The 17,810-nt window shown below is 37.1% G+C and overlaps 1 protein-coding gene across 1 annotated transcript in view; it reads left to right on the top strand.

The window, feature by feature from the left end:
* Nucleotides 1-17,810, top strand: part of ZMYM4 (zinc finger MYM-type containing 4) — a 73,319-nt gene that overhangs the window by 21,999 nt on the left and 33,510 nt on the right. The window contains exons 14-21 of the mRNA XM_052638293.1: nucleotides 367-507; nucleotides 840-877; nucleotides 1,944-2,088; nucleotides 6,154-6,269; nucleotides 6,962-7,133; nucleotides 15,005-15,058; nucleotides 15,462-15,641; nucleotides 16,101-16,195. Coding sequence (XP_052494253.1) covers nucleotides 367-507; nucleotides 840-877; nucleotides 1,944-2,088; nucleotides 6,154-6,269; nucleotides 6,962-7,133; nucleotides 15,005-15,058; nucleotides 15,462-15,641; nucleotides 16,101-16,195 — 941 coding nt within the window. The remainder of the gene's footprint in view (nucleotides 1-366; nucleotides 508-839; nucleotides 878-1,943; nucleotides 2,089-6,153; nucleotides 6,270-6,961; nucleotides 7,134-15,004; nucleotides 15,059-15,461; nucleotides 15,642-16,100; nucleotides 16,196-17,810) is intronic.

The raw sequence follows: 17,810 nt of genomic DNA, 5'->3' as shown, positions 1-17,810 counted from the left end.
AGCATATTTAGTCAAATAAACTCTGTTACAACTTTATGGGAAAGAATGGCAGATAACGTTTTATAATTGAAGATACAGATCTTGACTTGTTTAGAAAAGCATTTAAGATTATAACAAAGAACATAGAATCTAAACCACATAGCCTTTTTTATATACCACGTGCATAGTTATGCAAGAGAAAGTACATGGAATACTTTTAAGGTTCAGTAATTTTAAAATAGAAAAAAATACAGTTAATCTTGAAGTGACTCTTTAATCCATTTTACTGTAACCTAAAAGCATTGTTTAACCATCTTAAGATGTTGGTTTCTATGTATGTTCATATAAATTACATGAGGTTTTCTTATTTTTGTTTATTTTAATCAGCAAGTATTTCCATGGTGCCAGCTGCTTCAGCAGGGCCCCCGTCTCTAAGAAAAGATTCAACTCCAGTTATAGCTAATGTAGTATCATTAGCAAGTGCTCCTGCTGCTCAGCCCACAGTGAATTCTAACAGTGTCTTACAAGGTATGACTTGATTTGACAGCAGTCATTTAGCCTTTTTGAGGTTGACGACAGTGGTCCTCTACCTTTTTTCTATCTGTAATAATTTTCATGTGTTTGTCACATTCATATTAGGAACGGTGGTTCTCTCTGTGCTACTGTGGCATTAAACAGTGTTTTTGTAACAGTTTCCAAATCTTTTTTTCTTGTATAATACTTTAGAGTCTACCCTTCCTCTGAATAAAATAAAATACATATTTTTATTATAAAACTTTGTGTTTATTTTGTAAAAATCAGCTTTTAATGCTAGTGTTTAAATAATAAGATCCTAAATTTTATATTTTTATTCATATCAGGTGCAGTTCCAACAGTAACAGCAAAAATCATTGGGGATGTAAGTTTTATTATTTTTATTGTTATTGCCACTGTCTTTTCCATCTTACGCAGAATGAATATGTCTAAGCTGGTTTGCCCTCATTTATTTTTTATTTATTATATAAAATAAATTTCATGAGTTCATTTACTCTTGTTTAGGAACAGGATTTCCTGGGTATTTAACTAGGTCTTTTATGCACTTCAGTTTTTTGAAATGCTTTATGTAGTTACTGAAAATTTTTGTTTTAATTATATAGAATTACATTTTATAGCATTCAGACATACAAGGATTTGGGGCATTTTGTAATGTAGTCAGACTGTAGATGAAGTATTTGTAGAAAGTAGTTTGTTTCCCATTCAGTGCAGATTATGCCATAAATAAGCATTCTTTTATTTTTTAAAGCTAAATATTTTTGTCTCTTATAAGGACAAAATCAATAATGAGAAAAACGTAGGACTAGAACAGTGGCGTTTCTAAAGTGTTTCCTAGTCTCTGGGACAATTTTCATATCATCTTTTCTCAAGTTACTTCCAGGATCATGAATGATGTTATTATTTCTAGTTACCTTGAAACTGGTTCTTCTAAGATTTAACTCAGTCAAGAAAAAACAGTTCTGATTTTAAGCTCAACCATCATTGTTACTGATCAACAGTATTTCATAAATACAAATGAAATTTGTATTTGTATTTGTATTTTCTTGGTTAACAGAACTGGTAATTAGATACATTCAGAGTCAATATGTAGTTATTAGGGTATTTCTTTATTGCTGTTAATATTTCAGGAGTTTTGTATTTCTTACATATTTAATTGAATATTTATATTCTGTGTCTTCCATGTGATTCCAGTATAGCATTTCTTTTGAAATTGTAATGCTTTGAATTATAACATTATATAGTGAAGTGTTAGTCGCTCAGTTGTGTCTGACTCTGTGCAACCCCGTGGACTAGGGCTCACCAGGCTCTTCTGTCCATAGGATTCTCCAGGCAAGAATACTGGAGTGGGTTGCCATTTCCTTCTCCGATAATATTATACAATATTTCTCATAATTAGTAAGCTTTTCATTTCTGATGTATTTTTTTACTAGGCAAGTACACAAACAGATGTCCTGAAACTGCCACCTTCCCAGCCTCCAAGACTTTTGAAAAATAAAGCTTTATTATGCAAACCCATCACACAGACCAAGGCCACCTCTTGCAAACCACATACACAAAACAAAGAATGCCAGACAGGTATGTTCCTTGTGTTTTCTTTGTTTAATTTTTGCTAAAGGAAAGGAATGTGGTATGTGCTTACATTAATTAAGTGGCTTTTATTTCATATGTGATGTATTTCATTGCTCATATACATTGCACAGTTGAATCCTTACAGTATCCCCGTGGGTTAGGTGTTTTCATTAACTTAATTACTTATGGCAAAGAAAAGGTAGTTGATAATACCATGCCATGAATGCTTCATTTGATTTCCTTATTCATGACAGTGATATATTATGGGAAATATATCCAAATTCCATAGCTTTTGGAATTATATATACAGGGTCTTAGTTAAGAGGAACTATTATTTTCCAGACCACCCTTAGGTTTGGACTTTTCTGCACTCTGTTTCAAATAAAGTGAGTTCTTTTGGGAAGAGCTTTAGGGCTTTCTTTTCTTATAAACTGCCTCTTCCCTCTTTGAGCTACTGCTTTTCTGGATTGTGGACACAGTGTGAGCTTCTGATCTTCTTAGCTTCCCTCTGCTAGTATGGAATCTCTGCCCTACAAGTGAGCTGGGATGAAGGTAGTTCGGACCCCGGCTTTGATAGCCCTGCTATTCCTGTAGTTGTTGATGTTCAGTTCCTCAATCATGTCTGACCCTTTGCAGCCCCATGGACTGTAGCACACCAGGCTTCCCTGTCCTTCACTATCTCCTGGAGTTTGCTCAAACTCATGTCCATTGAGTCGGTGATGACATCCAACTATCTTGTCCTGGGTTGTCCCCTTCTCCTCCTGCCTTCAATCTTTCCCAGCATCAGAGTCTTTTCCAATGAGTCAGTTCTTCACATCAGGTGGCCGAAGTATTGGAGCTTCAGCATCAGTCCTTCCAGTGAATATTCAGGATTGATTTCCTTCAGGATTGACTGGGTGGATCTCTTTGCATTCTGAGGGACTCTCAAGAGTTTTCTCCAACACCGCAGTTCAAAAGCATCAGTTCTTCAGCACTAAGCCGCCTTTTTGGTCCATTTCTCACGTCCGTTTGTGACTACTGGAAAAACCATAGCTTTGACTCTGTGGAAATTTGTCGGCAAAGTAATGTCACCGCATTTGAATATGCTGTCTAGGTTTGTCATAGCTTTTCTCCCAAGGAGCAAGCATCTTTTAATTTTATGGCTGCAGTCACCGTCCACAGTGATTGTGGAGCCCAGGAAAATAAAATCTGTCACTGTTTCCATTGTTTCTGCATCTGTTTGCCATGAAGTGATGGGACCGGATGCCAGGATCTTAGTTTTTTGAATGTTGAGTTTTAATTCCTGTAGTAGGTTTTCTCCTTATGGGTGGTAGTGATACTCACTGGGAAATTAACTTTTCTGTCCTGGAGTTTGAGGGAATAAGAAATAATTGTGGCCTGCCCTTCCTGGTGAGATACAGTAACCTTGAATTGGGAGCTGAAGGAAGAGGAGCCCATTCTTGTTGGTGACATCCATTCCAGAGTGGAGTTTCTGTCACATTGAGCCGGGTGAGGCAGGGATGTGGAGCAGGTGGTAGATCAAATGTCATAGACTCCTACTGTTCTTACTGTATTTAGTAGATTTTCTTAAACATTTCTCCATTTGATGTGTACCCTTTGGACAATTTCGAAAGAATTTAAATGATTATTTTTTAGATTTTCACCAGCTTTGCTTGTTTCCCTAAGGAATGGATTTCTGAAGCTCCTCATGCTGCCATCTGAAAATTGCAGAATTTTTAAAATAGAAAGGAATCTTAGATTCTTAGATTTGGACGGTTATCCTCTAGCCCAGTACTTCTCAAACATGAATATGCATATGAATTACTTGGGAATGTTGCTATGTAGATTATGATTTAGTGGAGCTGAGATTCCGCATCTTTTTCCTGAGTAATGTCAGTGCTGCTGGTTCATGAACCATGTTGTATAGCAAGGCTATAGATAAGATAGTCCTGTATTTTTATTGTGTGGCTTTTAAAAAACTTATTTGTAATATTTTTTTGCAGTAGGTCCTTGTTGGATATTTATTTTAAATATAGCAGTGTGTACACGTCAATCCCAAAATAGTGACCTAGTTTAGCAGCATGTAGCTTGGTTACTGCGTGATAAATAGAAGGGGAAAAGGTGGAAGTAGTGACAGATCTTCCTTTTCTTGGGCTCCAAAATCACTGCGGATGGTGACTGCAGCCATGAAATCAGAAGATGATTGCTTCTTGGCAGGAAAGAGATGATAAGCCTAGACAGTGTGGTGAAAAGCAGAGACATTACTCTGCCAACAAAGGTCCATATAATCAAGGCTCTGGTCTTCCCTGTGGTCACATATGGTTGTGAGAGCTGGACCATAAAGAAGGCAGAACACCAAAGAGTTGTTGCCTTCGAACTGTGGTGCAGGAGAAGACTCCTGAAAGTCCCTTGGAGAGCAAGGAGATCAAACCAGTCAATCTTAAAGGAGATCAACCCTGAATATTCACTGGAAGGAGTGATGCTAAAGCTGAAGCTTCAGTATTTTGGTCATCTGATGCGAACAGATGACTCATTTGAAAAGTCCCCAGTGGTGGGAAAGATCGAGGGCAGAAGGAGAAGAGGGCATCAGAGGATGAGATGGAAGGAGAGGAGGGCATCAGAGGATGAGTTGGCTGGACGGCATCCCCGATGCAGTTGGCATGAACTTGGGCAAACTCCAGGAGATGGTGAGGGACAAGGAGGCTTGGTGTGCTACAATCCATGGGGTTGCAAAGAGTCGGACGCAACTGGGTGACTGAACAACAGCAGCGTGGTTATCAGACATCTCTAATCATAACATTTTTTTTATGTCCACTGTACCATGGTAAAATTGATCCCATAGTATTCCCCACTTCTAACCCTAGCCAAATTGTCAACTTTTCAGTTCCCCTTTTCTCTTATAGTAATGATTTTACAGTTATCTAGCATGTTTCTGGCCTACAGAAAAGACTGTAGATGGTTGTTAAGTAATTGAATGACTCCTACTACCTCCACCCTTCCCATTTTTTCCTTAGTCATGTATAAGTTAGTTTCCAGGTTTTGTTTAATTTTTTAATATCTTAGACCTTCTGCTGTGAATGAAGTGAAAGTGAAGTTGCTCAGTCGTGTCCGACTCTTTGCAACCCCATGGACTGTAGCATATCAGGCTTCTCCATCCATGGGGTTTTCCAGGCAAGAATACTGGAGTGGGTTGCCATTTCCTTCTCCAGGGGATCTTCCCGACCCAGGGATTGAACCCAGGTCTTCCGCATTGTAGGCAGACGCTTTACCCTCTGAGCCACCAGGGAAGCCTGCTGTGAATACTTAAGTCTTTTTCTACAGCTGTCATAACAACCCTAGTTCAGGCCCTTATTGTCTTAGCTCTATATATTGTAATTGCTTTGTATACTTTATATTCCATGCAAAGATGGCAGCAAAATTAATCTTTTAAAATGCAATTTTTATACCATTACTTTGTGCTAAACAATTTGTAGTACTTCCCACTATTTACTAGAAATGATTTTAAATGTATTAAAGCCTTATAAAAAGGGCCCTTCTATATATTCTGTCTCCTCTTTAACATACACTACTATTCATGTTAAGTTTTCTATACCTCCCTTCTAAGATCACTGTTCCATTTATTCATCGAGATTATAGCCACCATTCATCTTATTCTTGTGTCATTGATAATTATTGTGTTGCCCACTTTTTGTTAGTGCTTTTATACTCAAGCCTTTCTTCACAATTTCTCCTTTCTACGAACTCCTAGTATCATGGGTCTGTGGGTACATGCTCAGTCACTTCAGTCGTGTCTGACTCTTTGCACGCTATGGACTGTAGCCCACCAGGCTCCTCTGTCCATGGGATTCTCCGGGCAAGAGTACTGGAGTGGGTTGCCCTGATCCTCCTCCTGGGGATCTTCCCTACCCAGAGATCGAACCTGCGTCTCCTGCATTGCAGGCAGATTCTTTACCCGCTGAGTCACCTGGGAAGCACCCTAGTATCATAGATACTTCTTTTGAAGTACAAAAAAATTTTTTTTATTAAAATGTTGTTTCTAACCCTCTTTGTTTTTGTGTGGGTTTTTGCTTTTGTTTTTGTGTTTATTTGAAGACACTCCAGCTCAGCCCCAAATGATTGTGGTGCCAGTTCCAGTACCGGTGTTCGTACCTATGCCTCTTCATCTGTACACTCAGTATGCGCCAGTCCCATTTGGAATTCCAGTTCCAGTGAGTAACCATTTAGAGGTTAGGGCTAATTTAGCGCACAGTTTTCTCAATTGAGATTCAGCAGCTCCATAGAAACTTTTCACCTGTTGGTAAAATATACCTGTCTCATGTTGGCTATCATCATATTACTTTAATTACTTGAACATGGAGTATATAAAGGACAGCTTCTGATTGTACCCTGCCTTCTCAGATAAGATTATGATGTTTTTAAAAATATTTTAAACACAATAAGACCACTAACATAGAAAGATTGGAAATGGTGTGTGTTAGAATCTTAGATTCTAGCATGGCTGAAAAGAGGAGTACTGTGATTTCCAGGATTCTGACTTTTTATGAAAGAAAAATGTATTCATTTTTTATCAGAAAATACATGTTTTCTTGGTACTGAATTCTTACAAGAAACACTTATGTGAAAATGTTTAACAAGAAATATAATCAAAAATAAAAATGAATTGCTTAATTATTCTTTTAAAGGATTCAGAGATACTTTTTTTGAGTGTCCGAAAAGCACTTACTGAATTTTTATTTAAGAGACTGTAGTCTTATAAAAACAAATTAGCAAGGCTGTTTTAATTGTTGGCCATAAAATATCTTGGATTTATTATTTTTGTATTTAAATGATCTCACAAATAATAGTTTTCATTATAGACTTATTTCCCAAGAAACTCTTCAGTCTGTCCTTGGTCTTTCAGATGCCTGTCCCTGTGCTTATTCCATCCATAATGGGTAACGAAGATAAAGTCACCGAGAGTATTGAGGACATTAAGGAAAAGCTTCCCTCACATCCTTTTGAAGCTGATCTCCTTGAAATGGCAGAAATGATTGCAGAAGATGAAGAGAAGGAGAAGACTCTATCTCAGGGAGGTTGGTATGATTTTAAAGGAAAAAAAAAGAAAAGCACATCTGCAGATTTTCTGGTCAATGAAAGTGAAAGAGTAATTTTAAGTGTTAGCCAGTCAGGAAGTTTCTAAAAGCTTTTGCTGTTGTTCAGCCACTAAGTCTAAAAGCTTGTGTTTAAATACCAAGCCTGTGGGCTTGTTAAACTTGTTAACTCTGAAACTCTATGCAGTTTAGGAAAAAAACTAAGTTTTGATATAATTTCTGGTTCTTAATGTTTCCAGAAAAATAACATACAAATCCCTGTTTCCTGATCATATTCTGGTTTTATACTTGTTGTCAAAGCCTGTGTGCTCAGTTGTTCAGTCGTGTCTGACTCTTTGCAACCCCATGGACTATATAGCCCACCAGGCTCCTCTGTCCATGGGATTTCCCATGCAAGAATACTAGAGTGGGTTGCCGTTTGCATTTCCTTCTCCAGGGGATCTTCCCAACCCAGGGACTGAACCCGGGTCTCTTGCATTGAAGGCAGTCTCCTACATTGCAGGCAGATTCTTTTGGTGACTGAGCCACCAGGGCAGTCCCTGGTCCACAGATAAAAATTCCTGTTGTGTAATAGTCAGCTTGTTGGTAGAAGGTAAATAGAATGTTAGGATGGAAAACCGTTTAGTTCAAAATAGCCTATAGATAAATCCCATTTTATGAGTGTATAATAATGATAATAACCGTAGTTAAGATTTATGTCCTTGCTGTACCCTAGGCATTGTCCTAAATGCATTTGTATACATCACCTCATTTAATCTTCACAACTACTCCATGAGGAAGGTATTGTTTACTTTAGATTCTTCTTTTGGAAAATAGGCTAGCCATGGTTATACAATCAGGAAATAATGAAACCAGAAGTTAAATCCAGGTCCGTCTCACTCCAAAGAAAGGATTTTGACTAGAACTCTGTAGTATGACAGAATGGTTTCCAGCCTTAATTAGCACCTTCTTGATTTATGGGATTTATGGATGAAAGAAGAGATACAATCATAAGAAAAGATAGAAGAAACAGTGTTTAAGGTAGTTGAAATGTACAGGTGAATATTTGTAAAAGCAAAAAAAAGCAGAGACATTACTTTGCCAACAAAGGTCCGTCTCGTCAAGGCTATGGTTTTTCAGTAAGTCATGTAGGGATGTGAGAGTTGGACTGTAAAGAAAGCTGAGTGCCGAAGAACTGATGCTTTTGAACTGTGGTGTTGGAGAAGACTCTTGAGAGTCCCTTGGACTGCAAGGAGATCCAACCAGTCCATCCTAAAGGAGATCAGTCCTGAGTGTTCGTTGGAAAGACTGATGCTGGAGGCGGAAACTCCAATACTTTGGCCGTCTGACTCATTTGAAAAGACCCTGATGCTGGGAAAGATTGAAAGTGGGAGGAGAAGGGGACAGAGGATGAGATGGTTGCATGGTATCACCAACTCAATGGAGATGAGTTTGAGTAAACTCTGGGAGTTGGTGATGGACAGGGAGGCCTGGCGTGCTCTGGTCCATGGAGTCGCGAAGAGTCAGATTTGACTGAGTGAATGAACTGAACTTTCACATATCATTGACGAGCCAACAAATTACTCTTTTCTGACAACTTTTTTCCCGTGATGGCTTTTAGAAAGCTAGCCACTGGGTTCTGATTTTGTATAGTACATTCTAGAGATTTTCTGAACAGTTTAGCATTTGAAAAAACTACTGTCAACTTTTCGGTTGTGTTGCCACTATATATTTTAAAATCATATATGAGATGGAGAAAAAGCTTTTTGTCATTATTCCAAAGTTTCTGGTCTCATTTTGCTCTTTGGTGTATAATCTGATAGTTGTGACCCATTTATATATGGATGTTAATGTCTTAGAATATTGCTCCTGTACTTGATCTTCTAATATCTGATACTTATTTTGGAAGTTCAGGCAATTTCTAATGATAAACCTCATTTTAACTTGGCTTCTCCATTCACATTAATAGTCAGCATTTATCAGATATTTCCTCTGTACAAATATTGTGAGTTTGCCTTAACTTGCAATGGAGTCAAACAGAAAAATTTTAAAACTAAGCTTTAAGCCAGTTTTAATCATCATAGCGTAAGTAAAATCAAATGGTCTAGAAATATAACAGGGGGAAAAATTAATTCCAACTGAAAGGATCTGGCTCATTTATCTTTGATTTCAGGGAAGAGAGACAGTTTTCCTTAGTTTTTAAAATAATCTGATTTTTTAATACTCTGAACCTTTAAACTTTTTATATTTATTTTTTAATATATGTATTTTATTAACATTTATATGACTTACAGTGTTTCAGGTACATAGCAAGGTGATTCAGTTATACATATACAGATATAATATTTTTGAAATTATTATCCATTATAGGTTATTACAAGATGTTGATTATAGTTTACTGTTCTATACAGTAAATGTTTTCTTGTTGCATATCTATATTTTTAGTTACAAATCTAGCATTCTATTTATTCATTCTAAGTCAAACAAGTGGAATTAAAATGTCATAAATTTTTTAGTTAGGTGAAAATTCCTAAGTTTTCTAAAATATATATATTGTACATATTATTTATATATAAGTATACAAAAGTTTTTCTACTACACTTGAGAAAGAACGTCGGAAAAAAACATAAACTAAATGAAATGGGAGCACTGAATATGAAATACAAAAGGTGAAACAAACTAGATAAAAGTAAAAGAGACATCACTGTGCCAACAGAGGTCCATATAGTCAGAGCTATGGTTTTTCCAGTAGTCATGTGTAGATGTGAGAGCTGGACAATAAAAAAGGCTGAGCACTGAAGAATTGATGCCTTTGTACTGTGGTCCTGGTAAAGACCCTTGAGAGTCCATTGGACTGCATGGAGATCAAACCAGTCAATCCTGAAATAAACAACTCTGAATATTCATTGGAAGGACTTGATGCTGAAGTGCCAGTGCTATGGCCACCTGATGTGAAGAGCTGACTCACTGGAAAAGACCCTGATCCTGGGAAAGATTGAAGGCAGGGGAAGGGGGCAACAGAGGATGAGATGGTTGGATGGCATCATTGACTCAATGGATGTGAGTTTGATCAAGCGCCAGGAGATGGTGAAGGCCAGGGAAGCATGGCATGCTGTAGTTCATGGGGTCACAAAAGTTGGACACGACTGAGGAACTGAACATCAACAACAAAAGTTACAGTCTAGTTCTTTTTAAACATGGCTACTCATTAGAAATATATCTGGAGCCCTGGAGGGAAAAAAGCAATACCTGTACATTTGTATTTTTCAAAAAATTCCAAGATAGTGGACTTCCTTGGTGGTCCAGTGGCCAAGACTCTGTGCTTCTGATGCAGGGGGCCTGGGTTCAATCCATGGTCAGGGAATTAGATCCCACATGCCACAAGTCAAGAGTTCCCATGCCACAACTAAAGATTTTCTTGATGCAAGAGAAGATTGAAGATCTACATGCTGCAATTAAAACCTGCTGCAGCCAATAAATAAATATTTAAAAAATCCAAAATGATTCTGATAAGCATCTGGATTTTCGAAAGTGTTTACAGGTTTTTCTATTAAATGGTAGTTATGATGATACAGAGTTCTGTTATTTTTCTGTTGACCAATCATGATACAATGGTATTGAGTAATAGTTACATAATCACAATAGTGAAAGATGTTTATCAGTTTTCACAATCAATATCCAGACCAAAAATAGAACATAATTACAATTGCAAACCATAATGGGAACATGATTGACCTAACAGTATAAAATAATTACATGCAGTTTGGGGTGTCGATCAGAGTGATGTAGTAAGTGGAAATGCAAACACACACATATTTTCAGCCAGCCAGCCAGTCTCTTTTTTAGTTAGTGCATTTGATCCTGTTACCATTTTCTTTATTTTGGGTTTATTTTCTGTAGATGTTTGCCTTCTCTTGTGTTCCTGTCTGGAGAAGTTCCTTTAGCATTTGTTGTAAAGCTGGTTTGATGGTGCTGAATTCTCTTTAACTTTTGCTTGTCTGGAAAGCTTTTGATTTCTCCATCAAATCTGAAAGGAAAGTCTTACTGGATAGAGTTCCCTTGGTTGTAGGTTCTTCCCTTTTATCGCTTTAAATATACCATGCCATTTCCTTCTGGCTTGTAGAGTTTTTGTTGAGAAATCAGCTGATAGCCTGATGGGAGTTCCCTTGTTTGTTATTTGTTGTTTTTCCCTTGCTGTTTTTAATGTTAATCTTTAATTTTTGTCAGTTTGAGTACTGTGTATCTCGATGTATTCCTCCTTGGGTTTATCCTGTCTGGAACTGTCTGTGCTTCTTGAACTTGGATAACTATTTCTTTACCCTGTTAAGGAAGTTTTCATCTATTATTTCTTAATATTTTCTCAGATCCTGTCCCTGTCTCTTCTCCTTCTGGTACCCCTCTAATGCAAATGTTGGTGTGTTTAATGTTGTCACAGAGATCTCTTTGGCTGTCCTCATTTCTTTTCATTCTTTTTTCTATATTCTCTTTTATAGCAGTGATTTCCACCATTCTGTCCTCTGGGTCATTACCTGTTCTTCTGCCTCTGCTATTGATTCCTTCTAGCGTATTATTCATCTCTGTTTGTTTGTTCTTTAGTTCTTCTAGGTCTTTGGTAAACACTTCTTGCATCTTCTCCATTGTTTTCTGAATATCCTGGATTATCTTCACTATCATTATTCTGAATTCTTTTTCTGGAAGGTTGCCTAGCTCCATTTCACTTAGTTGTTTTTTGGGGTTTTATCTTGTCCCTTTATCTGGGACACAGCTTTCTGCTTTTTCATCTTGTTAAACTTTCTATAATGTGGTTTTTGTTTTAGCTGCTGTCGGGCTGTAGTTCTTGCTTCTTTTGTCTGCCCTCTGATGGAGGAGGCTAAGAGGCTTGTGTAAACTTCCTGATGTAAGGGACTGGTGGTGGGAAAAACTGGGTTTTGCTCTGGTGGGCAGGGCCTCGGTCAGTAAAGCTTTAATCCGATTATCTGCTGATGGGTGGGGTTGTGCTTCCTCTTTGGTAGTTGTTTGGCCTGGGAAGAATTGATGCTTTTGAACTGTGGTGTTGGAGAAGACTCTTGAGAGTCCCTTGGACTGCAAGGAGATCAAACCAGTCCATTCTGAAGGCAATCAGCCCTGGGATTTCTTTGGAAGGAATGATGCTAAAGCTGAAACTCCAGTACTTTGGCCACCTCATGCGAAGAGTTGACTCATTGGAAAAGACTCTGATGCTGGGAGGGATTAGGGGCAGGAGGAGAAGGGGACGACCGAGGATGGGATGGCTGGATGGCATCACTGACTCAAGGGACGTGAGTCTGAATGACCTCCGGGAGTTGGTGATGGACAGGGAGGCCTGGCGTGCTGCAGTTCATGGGGTCGCAAAGAGTCGGACACGACTGAGCGACTGAACTGAACTAACTGATGCAACCCTGGGGTCCACAGGCTCGATGGTAAGGTTAATGGTGGCCTCTAAAGGGGCTTATGCCGAAGGAGACCTTCCTGGACTGCTGCAGCCAGTGCCCTGTACCTTTGGGGAGCCCCTGCTGACCCATCCCTCCACAGGAGACCCTCCAACACTAGCAGGTAGTTTTTGGTTCAGGCTCCTGTGAGGTCACTGCTCCTTCCCTCTAGGTCTTGGCGTGTGCAAGATTTTGCTTGTGCAAAATCCTCCAAGACTGGAGTACTGTTTCCCCCAGTCCTGGAAAGTCCTTTCATCAAATCTCGCTTTCCTTCAAGGCCAGATTCCCTGGAGATTCCCAGACCTTTTGTCAGAGCTCCAGGCTGGGAAGCCTGATGTGGGGTTCAGAACCTTCACAGCAGTGGGAGAACTTCTTTTGGTACTGTTACTCTGCAATTTGTGGGTCATCCACCTGCTGGGTATGGGATCTGATTTTATTGTGATTGTGCCACTCCTTCTCACTGCAGCTTCTTTGTCTTTGGATGTGGCTTATCTTTTTTTGGTGCATCCCTGTGTCCTGTCGATTATTCAGTAGGTAGTTGCAATTTTGGTGCTGTCATAGGAGGAGATGAGCATGCTTCCTTCACCATCTTGAACTGAAAGCCCTAAACTGTTTACTTTTAAAGTAGTTTATAGGGACTTACTCTGCTGGTGTCCAGGGGTTAAGACTCTGTTTCCACTGAAGAGAACACAGGTTTGGTTCTTGGTTGGGGAACTGAGATCCTGTATGCTGTGTGGTACAACCAAAAAAGGTAGTAATAATAAGGTGGTTTATAGTTGATAGAACTTTGTTCTGTTTAGTTTCATGTGCTGATTGCTAATGTATTTATATTCCGTTTTCCATTTCATGGTAAGTCTTTTTTTTCAGGGGGGAAGCAATGTAAAGCAGATTTTTCAGCCTATGAGTAAATAAACATTGTGTGTGTTTGTTATTAAAAAAGGAAATTTCATAGTCAGAACACTTGATGACATAAATCAGAGCAAGATCCTCTATGACCCACCTCCTAGAGTAACGGAAACAAAAGTAAACAAGTGGGACCTGATTAAACTTAAAAGCTTTTGCACAGCAAAGGAAACTATAAGCAAGGTGAAAAGACAACCCTCAGAATGGGAGAAAATAATAGCAAGTGAAACAACTTGCAAAGGATTAATTTCCAAAATATACAAGCGGCTCATACAACTCAATGCCAGAAAAACAACCCAATCAAAAAGTGGGAAAAAGACTTAAAAAGACATTTCTCCAGAGAAGACGTACAGATGGCTAACAAACACATGAAAAGATGCTCAACATTGCTCATTATTGGAGAAATGCAAATCAGAACTACAATGAGATATCATCTCACACTAGTCACAATGGGCATTATCAAAAAGTCTACAAACATAAATGCTGGAGACGGTGTGGAGAAAAGGGAAGACTCTTGCACTGTTGGTGGGAATGTTAATTGATACAGCCAGCATGAGACCGTATGGAGATTCCTTAAAAAACTAGGAATAAAACCACCATATGACTGAGCAATCCCACTCCTAGGCATATACCCTGAGGAAACCAAAATTGAAAAAGACAAAAATGTATCCCATTGTTCATTGCAGCACTATTTACAATAGCTAGAACATGGAAGCAACCTAAATGTCCATCGACAGATGACTGGATAAAGAAGTTGAGGTACATATACACAATGGAATATTAGTCATAGAAAGGTATGCATTTGAGTCAGTTCTGATGAGGTGGATGAACCTAGAACCTATTATACAGAGTGAAGTGAGTCAGAACGAGAAGGCTAAGTATTGTATTCTAACGCATTTATACGGAATCTGGAAGAATGGTACTGAAGAATTTGTTTACAGGGCCGCAGTGGAGAAACAGACATAGAAAACAGACTTACTGACATGGGGAGAGGGGAGGAGAAGGTGAGATGTATGGAAAGAGTAACATGGAAACTTACATTACCATATGTAAAATAGCCAATGGGAATTTGCTATATGTCTCAGGAAACTCAAACGGGTTCAATCTAGAGGGGTGGGATGGGGCAGGAGATGGGAGGGAGTTTCAAAAAGGAGGGGAAATATGTTTACCTACGGTTGATTCATGTTGAGGTTTGACAGAAAACAAAAAATTCTGTAAAGCAATTATCCTTAAATAAAAAAAATGTTTTAATATATTTTAAAAAGTAAAAGCAAAAAAAAGAAATTTCAGATAACATAGAATCCAAAATAAACATCTCTTGTCTTGACTTTTTTCATACTGCTATTTGGAAATATAACCACTGTTACCCAGTTGTAATTTAACTGTATTTTTCGCTAATGCTTAATTTTTATTAATGAATCATTCATTCTGCATATGCAGGGTATTTTGCAGTCATTTCATTTGAGATGCACTTTGTTCACATATACATATAAATTGACATTATGTGCTTTTCTTTTTCTTTAGAATCCCAAACTTCTGAACAGGAACTCTTTTTAGACACCAAGATATTTGAAAAAGGTTTGTAAGTGTAAATATATTATGAAACTTAGAAATATTGTATCTCTGTTAGTGATGCAAACCCATAAAGTATTAGCAACCTTGGATTTAATATTTATAATTTAAGCCATTTGTTGGGGGCATCAGAGAACTGTGAATTTGTGCTAATTTATAAAGAAACTGATAAAAGCTACCTCAGATACTGGTTTTAGGGATTAACTGAACTAGTGTACTAAAGTGTACACCAAGAATATAAATCCATTTCTGTGATTCTGGTGAAAAAGTTGCTTCATTCTTGAGGGTAACTACGGAATTGTCCAGCAGCTATACCTGACTTTTTGTTATTTAGGATTTCAGGGAGATGTGTGAGCATGTCAGGAGTCTTATTTCATTTTGAGGGCTTGTTTGTTTTTTATTATTTCAGACCAAGGAAGTACTTACAGTGGTGATCTTGAATCAGAGGCAGTATCTACTCCACATAGCTGGGAGGAAGAATTAAATCATTATGCCTTAAAGTCAAATACTGTGCAAGAGGCTGATTTAGAAGTGAAGCAGTTCTCAAAAGGGGAAACTGAACAAGATCTGGAAGCAGATTTCCCCTCAGGTTTGTTCACTGTAACCTGACTGTTGAAAGTCTTTTTTTAGAAGATTGGTACAACTCTGAATCGACATTTTGAAGCAGTTATAATGTGTGATTACTCTTTAAAGGCACAAATGGTCCCTGACTTTGAAGGTATTGATTCATACCATATTCTTCTTTACAAAAGTTTCGTTTGTTTTTGTTGTTATTTTTAACTTTCCCACAGTAATCATATAGGAGATTTTCTCGATTGTTAATAAAGCTTTTATTCATGCTATATCTCCTCTGTTTCCTTAAGTATACAAGTAAAATCTGTATTTTATCAAAACAATATAAATGATTACCTCCTCTATAATTATAATATATAACATATAATTATATAATTATATAATATTTATAATATAAATATTTCCTCCTCTAGTCTGAGACTTTATTTAACTAAAGTTATTTATCTCACATTATGCTTTCTCCTGGTTATCACAGAATCCTTTGACCCACTGAACAAAGGACAGGGAATCCAGGTACGTTCCCGAACAAGAAGACGACACAGAGATGGCTTCCCCCAGCCCAGACGAAGAGTAAGCAGTAGCTTAATTTTTTTAGCATTTTGTTTTATTTATTATTTCCCAATCTTGAATTTTAATGTTTTTGCTTTTTGAAGTAAAAAACCATATCTTTTTATTTTACATTTCTTTAAGAGGGACTTTTTCCACAATTGAAGGATTTTTCTGTTTTGTTTTTTATAATTCTTGTTAATAGACTTTCCTCTTTTTTTAAAAGTCTCTAAATTTAGCTTTTAAATATAATGATGAGTTTTGCTGTTTTATTTAGTACAGTTATAATAGTGAAGTACACAAAGACTTTTTCATGGTGACTGGAGTTTCTCATACTAAAATTTAAACAATAATAGCCTTAAGAAAAAAACTCCATTGAGTTGTAATTACATTTAAAAATTCATAAATTTTAAGTGTACAATTTGATGAGCTTCGGTAAATGTATACAGTACGTAACTACCTCCACAATCACAATACTTTCCTTGTGCAAAAAATTTGCCTTGTTACCATTTCCAGTCAGTCTTCATCTCCAGCTCCTGACATTCACTGGCTTCTCTGCTTTGTGGATTGCTGTAAAATGGTACTGCTTTACTTTTTCTAAGATTTCATATAAATGCAGTCACATAATTTGTATTCTTCTGTATCTGGGTTCTTTCAGTTAGCATAATGTTTTTGAGAGTTATCCATATTGTTTCATGTATCACTAGCTCATTCCTTTTTATTTCTGAGTATTTCATTTTATGGATAAACTATTGTTTATATAATTGTTTAATAGCTAGTGGAAATTTGGGTTATTTCTGGTTTGGGTGTTTTTAAATAAAGCTGCTGTGAACATTCTAATATAAACATCTTTGTGAAGAATATATGTTTTCATTTGGGGAAAAATGTCCAGGGATGGAATTGTGAGGTCTGATGTGTATTTTTAACTTTGTAAGAAAGCTGACAAAGTGTGTTCAAAAGTGGATGTACCATCTTGAATTCCCACCAGCAGTCTGGGAATTCTATCTGCTCCATGACTTTACTAACAATTATCAATTGTTATTGATAATAACAATTATCAGTTGTTATCAGTTATTAATTATAATCAGTTATCACCTGGTATTATCAATTTTTAATTTTAGTTATTCTAGTAAATTTGTAGTGATATTAATTTATGGCTTTAATTTATAGTTTCCTCATGACTAGTGTGTGGGCATCTTTTCAAATGTATATTGCTGTTTGTGTATCTTTGATAAAGTGTGTGTTCAAAACTATTGAGCATTGGGGGGTGTTAGGTGTCTTATGGAGTTGTGTTTTGTTTTTTTTTATGGATATAATTTTTGTATCAAATACGAGTTGCTCCTATTCTGTGACTTTTTCTTTGCTTAATAGTGAAAAACAACTTTTCCCCCCATTTCCATGATTCATTTTATTTTCTTCCAGTTTTACTGAAATATATTCGGCATCCAGCACTGTAAAAGTTTAAGGTATATAGCATAATGATTTGACTGACTTACATTTCATGAAATGAATACAAGAATAAGATGGTAAACACACATCATCTCATATAGATAAACAATTACAGACATTTTTTTAAAAAGTTTTTTTATTAGAATTATTAGGGTTTACTCCTAACAACTTTCGTTTATAATATAGAGAA

This window comes from Budorcas taxicolor, chromosome 3, assembly GCF_023091745.1.
Source record: "Budorcas taxicolor isolate Tak-1 chromosome 3, Takin1.1, whole genome shotgun sequence".
NCBI lineage: Eukaryota > Metazoa > Chordata > Mammalia > Artiodactyla > Bovidae > Budorcas > Budorcas taxicolor.
This window is presented reverse-complemented; position numbering and strand designations above follow the sequence as displayed.